Here is a 19,914-nt window from a genome sequence, read left to right as displayed (position 1 = left end):
CTGCTGGAAAAATCACGCCAAGAACAGCTACTACACAGGGCAGTTCGGGGACACAGAAACAGCAGAAGGGGAGCCTGATGCTGCCTCGTCCTACCTGCTGTGGTTGCAAACGTAAAAAAGAGCCAGTGCGTGTCTAGGAGGCACACATTGTACAGGAGATACAAAGCCCTTGGGTTGTTCCTCAGCACACATAAGGACTTTGCAATGTGTAAATGGAGCCTCAGGGTCAGAGGGACACCCCCCGCCCCCAGGATGATGAGAATGTTGTGTGAGAGATGGGAAAAGTCATCCTCACGCAGTACTCCTGTGCCAATGAAGCAGAAGCTCCTGCAAGGGGAAGGGGAGAAATGCCCTCCGATCCCCCCTTCCTGTTACAGTCCTGGGCCACATTTCATGCTGTTCCATAGAGTATTGTGTTCGGTTTGGGGCACCGCAATTTAAGAAAGATGTAGACAAACTGGAAAAGGTCCAGAGGAGGGCAACAAAGATGGTGAGGGGTCTGGAGACCAAGTCCTATGAGGAAAGGTTGAAGGAGCTGAATAGGTTTAGCCTGAAGAGGATAAGACTGAGAGGTGGATATTATAACCATCTTCATGTACTTGAAGGGCTGTCATATATAGGAGGGTGCTGAATTGTTTTATGTTGCCCCAGAAGGTAGGACCAGAACCAACGGGTTGAAATTAAATCAAAAGAGTTTCCGTCTAGACATTAGGAAGAATTTTCTAACAGAGCGGTTCCTCAGTGGAACAGGCTTCCTCGGGAGGTGATAAGCTCTCCTTCCCTGGAGGTTTTTAAGAAGAGGTTAGATGGTCATCTGTCAGCAATGATTCTATGACCTTAGGCAGATCATGAGAGGGAGGACACTTTGGCCATCTTCTGGGCATGAAGTATGGGTCACTGGGGGTGTGGGAGGGAAGTAGTTCGGAATTTCCTGCATTGTGCAGGGACTAGATGACCCTGGTGGTCCCTTCCAACTCTATGATTCTAAGTTAGAGACTTTTACATACTTGAGACGTTCTCTAGGTATGCATAGAAATATAACTTCATAAATTAACCAACCGAGATATTAAAAAGTCACCTTGATGAGAACTAAAAATTCTGCACAAGTGATGTGATAACAGCAGCTCAAAGGGAAAAGTAGGAAATCAATCTGTTTAAGCCCCTGAGAAAACAGATCATGACAGGGAGGGCACCTTGGCCATCTTCTGGGCATGGAGTATGGGTCACTGGGAGTGTGGGGGGGGAGGTAGTTCGGAATTTCCTGCATTGTGCAGGGGGTTGGACTATATGACCCCGGTGGTCCCTTCCAACTCTATGAGTCTAAGGATCCTTTGCTCCCCAGGAAAAGGTTTTGGTGGGGCACAGGGGGTGGCAGGAATTAGTGGGAGGCAACTTTCCCTTCCAGAGCAGAGCTCTTTTCACAGTGATCTGGATCCAGCGCCGTGTGATTAGGCGACACAAGCACAATCCCCCATCCTTTCAACAGGAAATGAAAAGGAGATCATTTTAGCAAATTATACTGATTAGCAGCATCAAATATTGCCAAATTGAAAAGATTCTAACACAATGAAAAGTTACCATACAAATGGCACAGCTGTGTGTATGACTAGCTATTCTCTTAATCAAGAATGCTGAATTCAGTTAAGCATCAAAAACTGATTTTAACAGTCCAGCTATATTAACAGACAGGCTTAATTAGATTAACTAAAACAGTACGACTGGATTTCAGAATTATTGCCACATTAAAGTGGATCCGAACATGAGAAACATAAGCTATGGAGTACAATGGCTAGGCAGTTATTAAGCACACTTTCCTTAAAAAATAAAATACTGTGTTAACACTACAGACAAACCTGCTTATTCTGAAATCCTAGCACATGTCAAGAAAGTTTTCCATTGTGCATTGCTAATCTTAAAAAAACTGTGCAGTTGCTGATGTTAGACATCTTAAAACTGTGCATGACCAGCATTTTAAAAAGCACAATTTCAATGCAAAGTTATACCCATATGCAGATAACATGGTGTTTTCCAAAGGAGATGATTCAGCATAATTCTAACAGTTAACTTAGTAGGGTACCCAATATGGTGAGCCATGAATTGGATGATGCATCATCAAGTTCTTTCTACACACACATTTAGAAAGGGGATGACAACAGAATTAAAAAAAAAAAACGGTAACTGGAAAATAGGAATATGGTTTCCAGTGTCTAGTTAGAAACAAACGGATGATTTCTCTCTTTGTCAAAAGGTTACACCCAAGGGAATTATCGAACTATTTGACACCAAAGAACTTTTCAACCCCAATTTTAACCCATCTTTAATACATTGTGCATCTTCCACTACATTTTTTTAAATGAACCCAAGGAGCAAATAACCCTTATATAAACTGCTCCATCTCTTGCCAAGGGAGTCCATAACAAAAATCTGATCAGCTAATTAAACCGTATTCTATTTCAATGAATCTTACTCATTCAACCCGATTCTGTGTTCCCTTGAGCTGTACCTGGTACCCGCAAGTACCTATAGCGATCTCTTATGCTGCTTGACCTGTCAACCTCACTTTAGAAAACAGCATTTTCCCCTTTTTCTCCTCCTCCTCTTCTCTGTATTCTGGGCAAACATAACTACAGACATAGCTAACAACTTCATGAATTGGAAAAATAGGATCTGGTCCAGGAAATCTTCTGCCACAATAAATGTGTTTGTCTTAAAAAAAAATATGATGTTTGTTTTTTGCTGCAATCCATTAACCTGGTCACATTTTTTGAAAAGGCCGTTACTCTTGGAAGTGACTTGGTTACCAAGAGTCATGCCTTATCAACACCATTTACTAAGCTGCTCTAATGTATAGTATATGGCTCTTTCCCACAACTGGCTTATTTGGAACAATGTGGAGACTTCATCTCTCCCTTCTAAGATCCAGAAGCATCATTTCCTAACTAAACAGCGAAAGTGACCTTGTTCAGAAAAATCCTAGGCCATAATCACACTGGTGCAGGTCCAGCGGTCTCTTCCCGAGAGAGTTCAAAAAGGGACAGACTTACCTAGCTTCTTCTGAAGCAGGGTGTTTTTGAGCTGCTAAGAGGAAGATGAGCAACCAATTTTAATTGAGGCAAAAATTGTGTCCCGGGTTTCAAAACCACGGGATGCATCAGCCAAATTCTCGCTAAAGTGCTAAATGTGCACTGGGGCTGGGTTTCAGGTAGCAAGTACGGGGCTTGCATGCACCACCATTAAACAAAAACCAGTCCAGTGTAGAGGCTAAAGCGCTGGACCAGCATCTGGGCCATCCGCACTCTGCCATGGAAGCTCACTGGGTAACCTTAGGCCAGCCACTTGCACTCAGCCTACGCTTCCTCGCAGGGTTGTTCTGGAGGTAAAATGGAGGTGGGGGGACAGGCACGCTGCGCCAAGCTCCTTGAAAGAAGAGCAGAATAAAAATGGACTAAATACTTTAAAAACCTCACCTCCCGCCATACAGAAAGCGATATGGAGAAGGATTCTAGCTGTGACCCTCCTTATGAGAGGAATTCTTTTGTATGGAGGAGCCTTTAATCACGCGGGCTTGCACTTTGAAGAAGAGTTGGTTTTTATATACCGACTTTCTGTACCACTTAAGGGAGACTCAAACCGGCTTACAATCACCTTCCCTTCCCCTCCCCACAACAGACACCCTGTGAGGTAGGTGGGGCTGAGAGAGCTCTAAGAGAGCTCTAAGAGAGCTCTAAGAGAGCTCTAACTTGCTCAAGGTCACCCAGCTGGCTTCGTGCGTAGGAGTGGGGAAACAAATCCAGTTCACCAGATTAGCCTCCGCCGCTCATGTGGAGGAGTGGGGAATCAAGCCCGGTTCTCCAGATCAAAGTCCACCGCTCCAAACCACTACACCACGCTGGCTGTATGAAATTTTAACAGCCCAAACACAAATATACCACCTCAGTGAGAAAAAGGCCAGTCTGTTTCCAGACTTCCCAGCTAGTTAACAGTAGACTTCGTTGTTTCTTCTTGCACATCTGCAGATATATTTGCGGCTACTATGGCTATGCCTAAAGTACTCGACTGCACATTTGCTACAAGAACATTTTGAAATACACAGGAAAGTGGCAGGGCAGACAATCCTCAACCATTTATCCCTTAAGTGACACTAGCTGAACCAGGAAAATCCTGAGGCCTGTGAGCACTCCAGAAGTAAGTAAACGGCATTTGCTTGGGAGCATGTGAACCACAACACCAAAGTCTAACGTGTCATGAGCATTAAGATCCAGAACAGCACCAAGAAAGAGGAGAACCCACCGTGTAGTCATGCCAAAAAACGTAGGAGAGATCACATGTACCAACACATTGAGAATAGGCTGCAATCCTAGGTACACTCAACTGGAAGTAAATCCCATTGAATTAGATGGGTCTTGCTTCCTGGCTATACACTCAACTGAAGTAAATCCCATTGAATTTGATGGGTCTTGCTTCCTGGCTATAAGCATGGCCATAAAAGTAGCTCAGACAACACAAAGGGAAAGTTCATCTTGCACTTTCAAACACACACACAGACAGAGAGACAGAATGGTGGCTCACTGTGAGATTCTAACAAACAAGGAACGTTTTGCCATTACCCAAATTTAATAGTTAAATAGCAACATTTGTATTGTAGATATAATCAGTTTTTATAAACATATTATGTAGTAATTTATAAGAAGCACTTACTGGGTAATTTTTTTGGAGGGATGGAAGGATAGGTTCAGGTAGGGCTATAAAAAAAAAGTTTAAAGTTGCTGTGATTCATGTACTTCACAGAAAACAACATAGCAGCTACACCAGTGGTGTGAACTGAAGGTCTAGGATAAACAGTTACTCCAAAGTGTCAATTACTAGGTCTCTTAAATTAAGATTACCTGCATAAATTTGTGTGAAACTCTCTAGAATATGAAAGTACTAATTTCAGCTACTAATACGTTACTGTTTAAGTTTACACAAGGTTTATCTAAGGCCATAAGGTCATTTTATCTCTAGGAAGACACGTTAATTTCTTCTGTAACTGCATTCTGTACCACCTGGACTTCAGCAAAACAAATACTGCTCAGTTCAAAAGTTGCTGAAACTATGAAAATACAATCGCCACCTGTGAATGGCTTTCCTAACACTACCCATTTCTTTGCATACAGAAAACACAATTGGCCCATGCACAACAAACAGCTATTGTCAATACCAAAACAGAATAAAAAGCTGTCTCTTACCAATTTCCTTTTAAAATATCTACATGATTTCAAAAGCCAAGTAAATATTGGGGATATAACTTCAAAATGTTACACTCTACCAGTTGGATCCAGCCCAAAATGTCTGTTTGCCCTAGAGCTCCTGCACAAATGGAAGCACAAGAAAGGGACTGCGGTGGCCACTTGGGCCGAGCCAAACTTATTGTACCCCCACTTCGGTTTCCATCTGCATGAAATCTGGTGCAAGCCAATTTCTTGGCACTGCAACCTACAGAGAGGAAAGCACTGGGCCTTGCACAAACTCCTGCACAAGTGCAACTGTGCTTAGTCTGTTTGGGCTTCCACTTGCCCATCGTTGGATCCAAACTGATGGCTATACAGATCCAAGTCATCTTCCAGTTGAGTTACACATTCTAGATAATTCAATAGGATTGGATCCAATATCTCTATGAAAGGAGTGAGTTTGTGGAGATTTTTGCCTCTTCCCCTTTGCCCAGCAGCTTCTGGCACCCTTCCAAAAATCTACTCATAAAGGACAGGAGATCCCCACAATAGTGTGGGATGGAGCATGGATGGGCTACTGCAAGATGGCACATACAAGAGGTGCATGGGGAGTGATTTCTGCCCTTCCTGGCTGAAGCCCCACATATCACATGCTGTTTGCTGACCCTTGGGAATGGAGAGGGGAGAGTGCAGGGGCTGCTGGAGGATCAAGAAGGCATCAAAAGTAGAAAGACTGGATCCAACTCTTTGGCTGAATGTCCATGATGTCGGGGGTTGCCATCTTCCAGGTAGGGCCTGGGGATCTCCCAGAATTATGACAGATCTCCAGATGACAAAGAAGAGTTCCCCTGGAGAAAGTGGCTGCTTTAGAGGGTGGACTCTACGGCATTACATCCCACTGAAGTCCCTCTCCAAATCCCACCCTCTCCAAGGTTCCTCCCCCAAAACTCCAAATATTTCTCAACACATTGCTGGCAACCTTAATAATATCCCAATTGTTCCTCCATAGTTTGGAAACAGTTAATAAAACGTCCACCCATAAAGACAGGGGGATCCTATAAAATGGAGTTTTGAAAAGATTTAAGTGGGGCTGGAGGTGATAAAGAATAGGGCTACCCTAGTTTCAGAATATGACATTCAGCTATTTTAAAAATGTTTAACAACATAATTGTGGTTTAATGCTATTTTTCTTTCTCTCCAAGGACACTTTCACCCAAACCCCATGACACACCTCAAGAAGCTCTCTGGGCCACTATCATAGTCAGAAAGTTGATACTTGCGTGTTGCGTTTACTAAGAGAAGTTTACTCTACCATTACTGCAAGCCTTTTAGAGACTTGTCTGAAAAGGTTAATGCTCATATGGCGCTTGGGCTTACAAAATAAGCTTAAAACCATAGGCATTTAATTTCTAAAGGTAGATTCTGCAACAGGATGGACTACAAAATAAAATTATATTTCTAAAAGGATCTCACTTTTCTTTCCCCAATCAGCCCATTTAAAAATCCAGCAGTAAATGAATTTCCAACCAAAAGCAAGGTCTGCAGATCATAACTATATCTTGCTCTTTCTGTGATCAGCTCAGAGGCTATGTACATGGGCTTCTCTCATTTTAATTAAAAATTTAAAGAATTAAAAAAATTAAGTGAGCAAAAATTAGGCAAATCATAATCAAGGCACGGGGAGAAAATGATGGACTTGAATCTATCATTCGCCAATAATTCAGTGAGTCATTTCATGCGCACAGAGAGTTAAGTATACCGAGTTTCTGGGAATATTTAAAAATGTATCTCCTTGCCACTATTCCAACCTCTGTTTCTCATCTATTACATGGGCACTAAAAAACCCAACTTCACAGAATTTATGTGAGAATGAATAAACCTCAAAAAACACTTTGCATAAGCGCTAGGGGAATATAAACAATAATATAAGCAGCATTAGCCTCTTTGTTAACATTCACGACACACACAACCCCCCTTTTAAAATCCCGTTTCAGTGACAAGAATGATAATACTGACAACAGAAACGTTTATCCTCAGCTGAGACTTGGGTTGTTGTTTTTTCTAAGTTGTTTCCTGCTGTTCAAGTTGTATCTAAGAGACTGCAAGAAAGCAGTCCCATTTTGTTGTTGTTGTTAAAAAACAAATGCAGCTGTCAAATGTTAAGATGGGAGGCAGATGTGACTAACTTATAAAATCTTCCCGAGACAGGAGAAAGTTATGTCCAATTCAGGCCTGTGTGTGTTGTGTTAAGTGCCGTCAAGTCGCTTCCGACTCATGGCGACCCTATGAATGAAAGTTCTCCAAAATGTCCTATCTTTGACAGCCTTGCTCAGATCTTGCAAACTGAAGGCTGTGGCTTCCTTTATTGAGTCAATCCATCTCTTGTTGGGTCTTCCTCTTTTCCTGCTGCGCTCAACTTTTCCTACCATGACTGTCTTTTCCAGTGACTCTTGTCGTCTCATGACGTGACCAAAATACGATAGCCTCAGTTTAGGTACATTCAATAGCAAATAGAAATATACCTAAGTAGTATAGAGAAGTGCGGCATTCTGAGAAAGGAGGGGGAAAAGATCTATAAGATCAGAAGATGCTCTTACAGTTCTAGAATAGCTGTTAAAGGTAAGCCGGGAGAAAATCAAAAAAGCAGGGCAGGGGAAAAACATTTCAAAAGCTACACACATACTTACTTTGTAAATAGTGCAAAACCATCAACACAAGACTATAGCTGCTTAAAGTGCCTCGACTGGCATCATTTATGCCACGAAAGCTCGCCCACTTCTTCACAACCAGCACTAATGGACGAACTCGACTCTCAACTGTGAATAAGAGAAACGCTGATCAGGTAGAGCAATTCAGTGCTTTCCTAATGGCTCATTAGAGAATCTAAACATAAACACCACCTCTCCGGGTTCACCCACCACTGCCTCCCCAACCCAAGCATATTTTTTATCCATGACTTTTAGTTGAAAGGCGGTACATGAAATATACCTAAGGCGGCAATCCTAACCATACCAACTACAGAGAACGCCCCAACTGAACTCAGTGGCAAGTACATGCAACTGCATTGGATCACGCTGTTACCTCTTTACCTTCCTCCTTTATCATCTCCCTGCACTGCTGACATTCAAATTGGAGTAGTGGGTTTTTTTTTTAGCTTCTGTTCTGCAAGCCACCATGTATACTGATGGTGTCACATACATAAAATAAATAATTACCTCATCAAGCTAATCTAGACCTATCACACACATCAAAGATTAGTCTAACAGAGCACTGTGGTGAACAGGAAATATTTAGCTACTAAACAATAGTTCTAGCCCCCTTCTTTACAAAGCCCCAGTTGCAGCCCAATGCTATGCATATTTCCTCTGCTGTGTATCCTTACATTTATGGGATTTATTCCCAAATACACATGCATAGGATTTACTCCTCTCATACAGAGAACCTCTCCGTTTGTGAACAAAATAAAGAGGGTCTATAGAAATTTGGCAGTGAATATAAAATAATATCTACAGATCACTTACTGTATGCATAGGTTCTGAGAAGGAATGTGTTTCTTATTCCTACAACATTGTTTACATTCAAGTCAAACTCCACACAGCTGGGGAGGGAAGAATAAAAATTTACACAACCATTTCACAAGCAAACCTGTGTTGTTCTGTCATAACCAAAACACTGACTAGTGGAATATTTTGGATTTTTGTAGATAAAACTATATTTCTTCGTTACCTAAAAACTGAGGCAAAGATGTAGAATGGAATCTGTATTTTATTCCTACACAAATGAATTATGCTGTGGCATGTAGTTGAACTAAACAGGACCAGAATAATTTAGTTTTCAATATTTATTGTTGCCAGTATAATTTACCTAATCATTTATATCTTGCCCTTTCTTCCACTTCTCTATGCTTCCTGGATGTAGTTCTTCCTTTTTTATTTTACCTTTGCAACAAACCTGTGAGGTGGGTCAGGATGAAAGGGTGCGACCGGCCTAAGGTTACTCAGCAAACCTCATGGCAGAGTGGGGATTAGGATGTCCAAAACCCATGCTCACCCCACCGGCTCTCAAATAAAATGGCTTAAAGCCCTGTATGACAGCCTATCGTTAGCAGCATGAAAAAAATGTGAACTGGGTAATAGACTGGTGCTTTTGTTAACGTTTTTTATGGAATTTGCACCCCGCTTTTAAAAAGCATACAGAAAGCACCTAATTACTGCAATTTCTAACAAACAAGCAAAATGCAAAATATGAATTTGCTATGGTAAAGAGCTGCATTGTACAATCATCTCTCCCTCTGACGAAATTAGGTTAACTTCCATTTCAAAAACACTTTTCCCTCCTGTTTTAAGCTAGTACAGTTTGGAGTTGTCTTGAATAGTAATGGTGACATTTTTATTTTATGCTTCAGTGAGTAGAAAAGCAGGAGCTGGTGCAATTACAAGAATGACCCGTCATCCCGGTTCAAATCTTGCCTTTGCCACCAGTTCTCTAAGCAGCCTCTGCCCTCCCTATCTATAATATGGAGAAAATACTGTCCTACCTAACAGGATTGTTTTAAGGATCACAAAGAAGTAACAACAAATAAAAGAAGTACATTAAGCACTTTGGACACTGGATGTGTTATATTCCTGCTAAGTACTGTTATTAAGCAAGGATTTAGCCAAAACCTCTTGTAGGTGAGAAGGATACACTAGAACAAAACAGAGGTATGCACTCTTCTATTAAGAATTCAGCTCAGATATAATGAGCAGTGTGTCCCTTGGAAATAACAAGTGCGCACTAAAGAACACCTTCTTCCAAGGATTTTGCGAGAATCTGTCCAATTGCAACCCCCTTGTCTCCAAGTTAGCTGCTCTCCCCATTTAGGTAGCTTACATATTAGGGGCAGGTCATGCCCTCATCTAGACAATGGGGTGGATCCAACCACCCTCTAAGTAGCCTTGCTTCAACAGACAAGCCATTTAAACTTGAGCCAAAATGAAAGGTGGGGTACAAATATTTCCATGAACAAACAAACTTGGCTCAGTGTTGTGGTAATACTGGAGTAGCCGCTACCTCAGTATCAAATTTTATCCCTTTTACATTTTCTTATAAATGTGAATGGAAGCCATCCGTGTTTGCTGGAGAAAGTAAATTCAGCCTATCACCCTAGCGAGCATTTTACTCTAATGGGAAAAGGATAAAGGCATTCAGGGATGTATCAAAGACGACAAGACAACAAAAGGCTGGGAAAGGTAATACATCTTCAGACCTCAATGGAATGTGAACATATCTGCAGCAATGCCAAGCAATGGACAAGATGAACACAACCATTATGAAATACGTCACAAACAATTAAAAAATAAACCACGTTCTCGGTTTGTTTTCAAGTATAGGCTACCACCTTTGGGAACCAAGACCTAAATTAAGAACAGCAGTAATTGCAAGTACTTGCCTGACTTTGTCCCTGAACTTCACTATTGGCACTTTTGCTCGAATCAGTTGAGGTCTCTCAATGTAGCTTGCTGCGGGGGAGGGAGAAAAGAGAAAGAGGGGTCATCATCCAGTACAAAGCTTCACAACACATTGACTACTCTGGCAGAGGCCTTTCATGTCACCTACTGCTTGAGACTTTGAACTGGAGATGTCAGGGATTAAACCTGGTGTCTTCTGCATACAAATCAGATGCAAATCAGATACAGGAGAAAAGTTCCAGCCTGCCCCTTGGCTGCTGGATATTATTTATTAATTATATCATTTATTCATGTGAAAATTTTGTCAGTTAAAATTTTAAAAAGGCATGCCTCACCATCATCCAAACGTACTTTGACTAAGAACCATTCCATGCCTTGTGTCAGCTGAAAGAGCCAGATAAGAAGCATTTCTGCTTGTGGTATGTCCCACACAGGGTTGGATCCAGTGCAGTATTTCTGCAGGTGCAAAGTCATCTGCTTGCAACCTTCACTGGTCACCCCCGCCCCAGCAGCTGAAAAGTCCACTGAAATCCTGCTCCTGGACATGGGACCACCAGGAACAGGACAAGGGGAGGGAAAGACTGCAGTGACAACATGGAACCTAAGGAATTCATGCTCCATGGTCAGAAGTCCTTGCACCCATAGAAACATTGCCCTGGATACAACCCAAAGTCACCAAGCTCTGCAAGAACCCCCAACCTGTTTGTGAATATTGTAAAGTATCACCAGTCATTCCACCACATAACAGAGTAGAACTTACAAAGTTTTCTACAGAAGAGTTTTTGGAGTAAGCTGAGTATGTGTCTTGCTTCAGTCTTCTGATTCATCTGAAATAAATTATAGTTATGAACCGCTGGACACAAAAACAACATATGAATATTTTGTTTCAATAAAATTATAACAAGAAGATCATTTTTAGATTTCCCTTGTAACATCTTAGGCATTTCCTAGTACTGAACTTTCCTAGCGTAACAAAACTTACAGGGCTCATTCAAGCAATATCATTCCCCCCCCCCCATAATTTACCACCAAACATTCATCATGCTAACACATAATCCTTCGCTTACATTCATAGAGGAGACAGCTAAATTAATTGAGTGCATAGGAACCGATTATTGTTCCTAGAACATAAATTGAAAGGACTACATATAAGGCATATTAGCGCAATTAGCACTGCTAGTTTAGTCAGTCATTAGGGACTTTCATAAGTGATGTGAACAATACAGTTAAAAAAATGATTAAAGCAAATGCAGCATGTAATGCAGGAAAACACCACTTTTACTACAAATGATAGTGCCTAGAAATGCAATTTCATTCAAATTACTTGGAGGAATTGTGCTTTCCACTTCTATGAATAGATACAATTTTAAATGATGCACATTATGCATCATTAATCCCACCCTCCATCCCCCAAAAGACAACCTGCCGGCTTTTCCTGGGGGTGGGGGGAGAATCCTTTCCCTGCTTCAGTAAACTTTTAATTAAATATTTAATAAAACATTTAATAACATCCTGCATTTCCTTGTGGTTCAAGGGACCTTACAATAACAGGTAAAAACATTTTCTGTTAAAAGCAAAAATAAAATGGCAGACCCCAAATTAGTATGAGGTCTACCGTCAATCCTCTTCACATACAGTAATGGGTGGGCACATCTGTTCCCACCATACTCAGAACTGCGCAAACCCATCATTTTACACATTACTGTATGGGTGTGGTAAAGAATGTCCTATGTACTTGTCAGTTCACCAGGTAGAAAGATTAACAGCTGGGTTATGAACTGACGCGAAGAACACAAAAACGTTAACATTTGACCGTGCACAATGCAGTAACAATTTTATCAACCAAATACCTAAAAAATTACAGAAATCCTTAAAGGCCTGATTTTAGTGCCTCTTGTGAAAATAGTGATACTTTTCATTAGCACCTGTTTTAAAAGGGACATCTGGTCTCTCCTTCACAGTAGAACGTGGCTATCAGTACAGCAACTGGAAATTTAGACTGTGTTTAAGTATGTAAAAGATCTCTGGTGTCATTTTTGGCATCATTTCCAATAGCTACAACGTGGCCTTTCTTTAGACCTCTTTCAGAAAGATACAATACAGTAGTCAATACAAAACAGTAGTCAAGAATTAGTTTCATGGTTAGCCATATTGTGTGAAAAGTTTTTTTTCTACTTACTGGCTCCTCCTTAACCACTAGGCACAAATCACCATCACTACTACGAGTACCAAATCCATTCAGCGAGGATCCAACCAAAAATAGTCTACTATCTGCAGGGCAAGAAAGCGTTAAGATTAAATTCAACCGTTTAGGAAGAGTCATTTATTTTAAAATGTATATAATAAACATGTAGACCTGCAACATACTCGGAAAGATCTGCTGAATCTCCCTTTGGAGTTGTGTCCGGCAAAGCTCTTTTTTGTTCAAGTCATAGGTTTGTTGTTGACATGCCTGAAATAGCTCCAGTACTTGCTGACTTAACTGTTCGATACAGAAAAAGATCATACAAAATCATCTTACTATACACTTTACTGTACACTTCCAATTCCAAAGTAAGACACGTTTCTGAAGTGCCATTCTGGCCACAAACAAGCTAATGCTGACACACAAGTAGGTGGGTACAAACTATTACTAATGGTTCAACTCACTCCACACTAGGGGAAGCTTTTCTACAAAACCCACTGTGTCATTCTAAGCAGAGACATGGTCTTCTTACTCAATGGGCTTAGAATTCATGGTCATAAATCTGCTTAAGATGGCATTACTAGGATCTTCAGTAAGCAGAACAGAACTTAAGGCTTCAGTCTGAGATCTCCAATTCAACTGACGGGTGGGATGGGGGACTTTGTTAGCTGTATTTTTTTTTACTGCAAACTCTTACATCACAGTTTGCCTCTGTCAGACGCACCTACCTCAGATATGATTAGAATAGGAGGCAGGCTTCACTCTGCAGTAAAGAGGAATTATGTATATTTCCTTGATCAACTTCCAGAATGGGCATGCATCTTTCTTCCAATTGCAGGCCAGTCTGGTTAATATGACCTCCCAGAGGTCTGCCTGCCCTTCGCCTAGTCATTTAGAGATCAAGGAAGAGGCTGTGCTTTTTTAGAAACATTCCAGGGATATCCCCCCTCCCCACACACATTCAACGACAACATCTACTGGCCATGAAATCCTGGTGCACACTCACTCCTATTCTTGGGAGGATGCCACTGCACTTATGCTGGCAGAGGAACAACAGTGTTGCCCAGTCTTTCCCTACTTACAGAGCAGTGAATTTATCCAACAGACTGGCTTAATTTCTCCAGGCATACTCCAGTCCCTCTTACAGCACATCAAATATTCCTATCACGTAGACTGGAGCTTTTTGCCTCATGCAGAAAACGGAACTAGAATAGCGAGCACAACTGGAACCACTGGCTTTACCTTATCTTTGGCCACAGGGAGCGCAGTTTCTATAGGGTCAGGAAATGAGGCTTCTTGTAAGGGCGGCACGCATCCAGTCAAATCTGAGATATAATGCGCATGAAGTAATGGCAAGGGAATTGATCCGGGGAACGAACGCCTGTGATCTTCTGGTAAAGGCACTGCTTGGCTAGCTGAAGTGGATTCACGGTGAGGCGAATGAAACCGCTGGCGCTTCACTTCATAATGAACATTTTGCTCTTTCAGTCTCCTAAAAAAATGTTTTAAAAAGTGTTGGCTACTCCAGTTCTGGCACATAAATATGCAATAATAAAGCAGGCTAATTGCAAACAATGTAAATGCTACCAATTAATCACTGTGAACATTCCCGCAAGATCATGTATTCTTTTAAAAAGACAGGGATGCCCAGCCTTGATTCAGAGAAAAGAAAATCTTGCATGGAACCCAAAAGAATGCATCAATTACTGATGCAGAATGCAACAACTGCTGAATGTGTGTCCCTTGGAAAGACGCAAATGAAATGCAGCTTTAACTACCCCAAAGTTGAAACCTGCTCAAGCCATTCTTGTGCAGAATACATACAATTTTCTTTCTGAAATAGACACTATTCACAAAAGTCATTCTGAACGTCAAGTAGTGCTGAAGTAAGAAGTTGTGTGCGGTGTGCACCCAGTGAAACAAGTGGATAAAGAGTGGGAGCTTAGAAAGAAAAACTTACCACAACAGCCATTCAAAATGTAGAATGTGTCTGTGCAGGTTTAGATTGTACAGACAGTAAAGTGTTTGATCTGGGCAAAAAAGAACCTCTATTTCATTTGGCAAATATTTAAAGATCAATGCAGTTAATCTGCATTCAACTTATTACAGTCAACTCAGTACAAAACGCCTTGCTTCCAAAAACCTTCACAAGGTTGGCATGATTCTGTTACTTTCAAAACACACATTGAAAAATGCAGTTATCTGGACAGCATCTAAGCTGTTTTAAACACCGCCAGAGCTGGAACTACTGATCAAAGTTCCTGCCGTGCCTGCAGGCAATCCTGCCATTATACTAGAGTCACAACTGTAGTCAATTGCTTGTAGAGAAGGGGATCTTTGAGTTACAGTCCTAGTGTCAAGGAGGCCTCTGACATTAGAAAAGCTACAGTTGTCAGAAGGATGTTGATAAGGTACCAAACACTGGATGAAAAGAAGATGCCCAGAAATTCAGATAATCAGTAGATTTAAGCTGATCCTTAGTGCAATTTCAGAGAGAATATTGGGGAGGAGGGAAGTCAATTCAGCAGTAGTTGAAATAGTAAAACCCTAAGAAAGCTGTTAAATACTTATCATTCTGATCAAACTAGGAAAGTAGATGCCCAGGAAGTGGAGAAGAGAACCAGCTCATGCCAACTTAGAGGCTGGAAAATGCTCTTTAATAACAGCCAAATCATGGTTTGGCCACAGCATTGAATGGGACCTCTCGCTTAAAAAAAACACTAAATCTATACATGCAAAAAATTCTAAATGTGTCCTGCTAAAAACAATAACCAAGTGTTGAATATGCCATCAAACACAACTTGGAATCTGAAATAAAAATAATCCTTTAGAGTTCACTACACTATAAATAAATAAAGCCATGTACATAAAGTATTTTGGCAAATTCACACATTAGTTTTATACTGGTCAGTGACCAAGGCATAGAATCGCTCTGGTCTTCTCTGTACCACTCCACTGTTTCCAGTACAGGTACCCAAGAAACAGACAGACACCTATAAGTATGACTGTGGCAAGGGAGTAATCTCTTCCCGGTTTTCATGGCCACAATTACAGAACAAGAGTAGGAAAACATGCAACCATTTCCGATATGGACAAACAAAGACCCTAAACTTTCCACTCAGATTCCTGGACATCTAGTGAGATAGCAAATTCAGTAAACTATTTATGTGAACAAAGCCTAAATATTTTTTTCCTTTTAATTGAAAGAGGTATGACTTGTTAGCAGGGGTCTACTTTATTATTAAATTTATATTTTTAGAAGCTGGGAGCCCAAAAGGAGTTGTGGGAGGGGAGAACAACTGTAATAAAGTATCAGGCTAGGACCTGGGAGATCCTAGGTTTGAATCCTCCCTCTACCATGCAAACTCGCTGGGTGACCTTGGGCCGGTCACTCGCTCTCAGCCTAAACTACCTCACAGAGTTATTGTCAGGATAAAACAGAGCAGGGGAGAGAACCATTTGTGCCACCCTGGGTGCCTTAGAGGAAGGTCAGGATAAAAATGTACAGAATAAAAAAGACAACCATTCTGTCTCCCCCCCACCTGCAAGATTCTGTTTTCTCAGGGGCTTGAACAGATTGATTTCCTCCTCTGATAGCCTACTTTTCCCTTTAACTCTCAACTGCTGTTACCACATCACTTGTGGAGAATTTTTAGTTCTCATCAAGGTGACTTTTTATGATCTCGTTAAGTTATGAAGTCATATTTTTATGCATACCTAGAGAATGTCCCAAGTATGCAAACGTCGCTAACTTAGAATCATAGAGTTGGAAGGGACCACCAAGGTCATCTAGTCCAACCCCCTGCACAATGCAGGAAATTCACAACTACCTCCCGCTCACACCCCCAGTGAGCCCTACTCCATGCCCAGAAGATGGCCAAGGTGTCCTCCCTCTCATGGATCTGCCTAAGGTCATAGAATCAGCACTGCTGACAGATGGCCATCTAGCCTCTGCTTAAAAACCTCCAGGGAAGGAGAGCTTACCACCTCCCAAGGAAGCCTATTCCACTGAGGAACCGCTCTGACTTGTCTGTGATGACCCTGTGGTGCCACTTTCATGGGGACCAGCTTATTACCACAGTGCAGAAAATATTACACGGCGACAAAATAACAGTCCAATAATTACACACTGTGTCCTTACTTTCTGCCTCGGAATGATGTGGGTGTGGCTGATGTATGCACCGGGCTGCCATTTCTATAGGTGAAGGGTGGCGGCGGCGGTGAAACAGGAGGGACAGTTGAAAGGTTACCACTCACTGGAGCTCTAAAAAGATTAAAATGCAGGATTATTTCATATGCGTTATCTTAAATATAACTACACAGTTGCTTAAGGAATACTACAGAAACTTACATGAAATAATACAACAGTTTCTTAACAATCTACAAATGCCTTATGCACCATAAAACAAACTTCTCAAGATGATTGATTAAATTTGATTTCCAATAAACAAAAATGGCCTCAAAGTCCAATTGAATAAGTGGAAATTACTCACTTCCCTGAAATCATTAATTTAATAAGTCCAGCCCTGCAGGTAGGCTAAACATTTTTTTTCCATGCACCACTTCCCAGAAACACTTACATTGAACTTTGGAATTGCGGATGATCAATAATTTGCTGGTGAAAAAGAAGAACAGGAGGTATATTCACTGGAAGATTACTGAAGAAGTTGTATCGTTGGTGCTCTGGAGGGAAGGGTGGACGACCCAAGTTGGAAGAATTTGGGAACATGCTCCTCTATGCTGAAAGTAAACATGTATTCTTCTACCTATAATCAATATTTTTTTAAAAATTATGAAGTGAGGCAATAGAAAAAAATCACAGTGGTTATGTTGTTGTTAGTAAGCTTTGATAAATTCAGCCTGATTTTTGACAGCCAAGAAATTAAGACTTTAATGAGCAGCATTAAAAATTATCATTTTTTATAATTAAGGCACAAATATGTACAGCACCATTTCAGATAAGCAATTCTTGAAAATAATGGAAATGTGCAGTTCTACAGTTCTGAAGACATCAACAAATTCCCCATTCAGGGTTCATACAAAAAAGCATTTTAAGTTCTAAAACCTTGGAAAGACATTTCCAATAAAAGCTCATTTAAAAATTGGTTCTCGTAGGTTATCCGGGCTGTGTAACCGTGGTCTTGGTATTTTCTTTCCTGACGTTTCGCCAGCAGCTGTGGCCAGCATCTTCAGAGGAGTAATACTGAAGGACAGTGTCCTTCAGTGTTACTCCTCTGAAGATGCCTTAGAAATCTGAAAACATGAATGGGCAGCCTGTAGGTAAGATCCTCTTTTCAAACCCTGCTCAGTGTGCTCAACGTGCTGCCCCGTGAGGCTTGCCTGATGCTTACCTTACTTTCCTTTAGTTATCAGGGCCAAAACATTTATTTTAACATTTAATTAAGGGTTTGAATTGAATTGAAAATTAAGGGGTTCCATCTTGGTTAGCTGATTATGGTCTGTTTCTAGCCTGAGGACTAAATATAATTTTAGGAACTCAACGTCTGTTTTATGTTGCTTTGGTTTATTATTCTAGTTGTGAGCCACCATGAACAGGTCATGGCTAATAGCTCTTGCTAGGCCTATCCTCCATAAATTTGTCTAGTCCCCTTTTAAAGCTGTGTAACCCAAAAGCTATCGCATCTTGCAGCAGATTACCCAATACAAAATTGACTTATGGAGTTAAGAGAGACATCCTGGAGTCTGCCCTGAATCTATGATAATCAAGTGCACTGAGTGGCCCTAAGTCGTAATATTATTATGCAGGAGAGAAATTTCTTTGTTTGCTTTCTCCAGACCATGCATTATTTTATAAATCTCTAGCAGGACGTCACTTAATTAACTTCAATTAATTCAGTTCAGCTAAGAAATCTCACACACTACAGTTTTTCCTCATAGGAAGGTGCTCCAAACCACTGGTCATTTGTGTCGCCCTTCCTGTAACTTTTTCTGCTATACCACATCCTTTCTGAGATGCAGCAATCAGAGCTGTTCACAGGATTCCAAATGTGGCTTCATCACAGATTTATATAAAGGGATTAAGATGACAGTGCAGACACCACTGGTCTACACATGCTTAGGATTTTTCTTTTGGTTCAGTGTGCATCACAACACTCTTACGTTTATCAGTAACAACTTAAATAATTTTGGCCGTCATATGTAAATTTGACTAATTGTTCACTCTAAGATAATTTAAGTATCAATAGTTGCATTCCATATCCTCAGGGGACTGGCTCCTCTCCAACTCTGAAAAATGTTCTACTTTTCCATTATTCAACCAGACAGCGATAGGATCATTCTCTTGCTTTTATTAGATTCCTTCAAAGGTGCCATAGATATCATCCCTCTGCATTTTACACTCATAGCAATCTTGTAAGGTAGGTTAGAATGAAAGAGCAACTGGCCCAAAATCACAGTGAGCTTCATGGCATAAAAGTTTTTGAACCAGGTCTCCTAACATCTAGTCCCATGTTCTACTTTTTATATATAACTCTACCAGTCTTATAAGTTTATTCAGGACCTTTTTGCAAAGAACTTTGTTTTTTTTAAAAAAAAAAACTTTCCAAAACTCAAATGAATAATGTCAACCAGATCTCACTCTCAAATAATGGTGATGTAGACCTTCCCTTTACAGAAATCATACCAACCTAGTCTGAACAAAGGTTGGTCTTCTATATATTTAATTTTAACTTCCACCATTCTTTTGAAAGAGACATTAGGCTAATGGGCCTGTAATTTCCCAGCCCCTATGTGCGTCCACTTTTTTTAAAAAAATGGAGTTAAACAGACTAATACCAATCCTCTACTAACTAGACTGACTCTAGTGTCAAATAGCACATCTTTGCAAGGCAAGTAGCAATTTTACATTTGAATTTGTTAACAATTCCTGGGTGCAGTATACGGACCCAGTGATTTACTAATTTGTCAATTAGCCCTAAAACTTCATCTTAACACCTCTAGTTGAATGAGTTCTTGTTTACTGTCTTTTGGAAGGGGCTGCTGCTAGTGGGCCTGTTGAGAGACCTCCAGGTCATCAATGACCTGGAGCTGGGGGTGAACAGTGAGGTGG

General features: G+C 40.9%; 1 protein-coding gene across 1 annotated transcript in view; it reads right to left on the bottom strand.

Annotated features, from left to right (window-relative positions):
* The window catches only part of TENT2 (terminal nucleotidyltransferase 2), a 29,333-nt gene extending 11,728 nt beyond the window's left edge, over positions 1-17,605 (bottom strand). The window contains exons 1-10 of the mRNA XM_056848613.1: positions 17,426-17,605; positions 16,987-17,109; positions 14,088-14,337; positions 13,028-13,142; positions 12,840-12,931; positions 11,421-11,487; positions 10,642-10,711; positions 8,732-8,808; positions 7,898-8,026; positions 4,699-4,742 (exon numbers count right to left, since the gene is read on the bottom strand). Of these exons, the coding sequence (XP_056704591.1) occupies positions 4,699-4,742; positions 7,898-8,026; positions 8,732-8,808; positions 10,642-10,711; positions 11,421-11,487; positions 12,840-12,931; positions 13,028-13,142; positions 14,088-14,337; positions 16,987-17,109; positions 17,426-17,574 (1,116 nt within the window). The 5' untranslated portion in view covers positions 17,575-17,605. The remainder of the gene's footprint in view (positions 1-4,698; positions 4,743-7,897; positions 8,027-8,731; positions 8,809-10,641; positions 10,712-11,420; positions 11,488-12,839; positions 12,932-13,027; positions 13,143-14,087; positions 14,338-16,986; positions 17,110-17,425) is intronic.
* Between the last annotated feature and the right edge of the window lie 2,309 nt (positions 17,606-19,914).

The sequence above is a fragment of the Euleptes europaea genome, chromosome 4 (genome assembly GCF_029931775.1).
Source record: "Euleptes europaea isolate rEulEur1 chromosome 4, rEulEur1.hap1, whole genome shotgun sequence".
Classification (NCBI taxonomy): Eukaryota; Metazoa; Chordata; class Lepidosauria; order Squamata; family Sphaerodactylidae; genus Euleptes; species Euleptes europaea.
The sequence above is the reverse complement of the archived record's forward strand: the minus strand, read 5'-3'. Positions and strand labels throughout refer to the sequence as shown.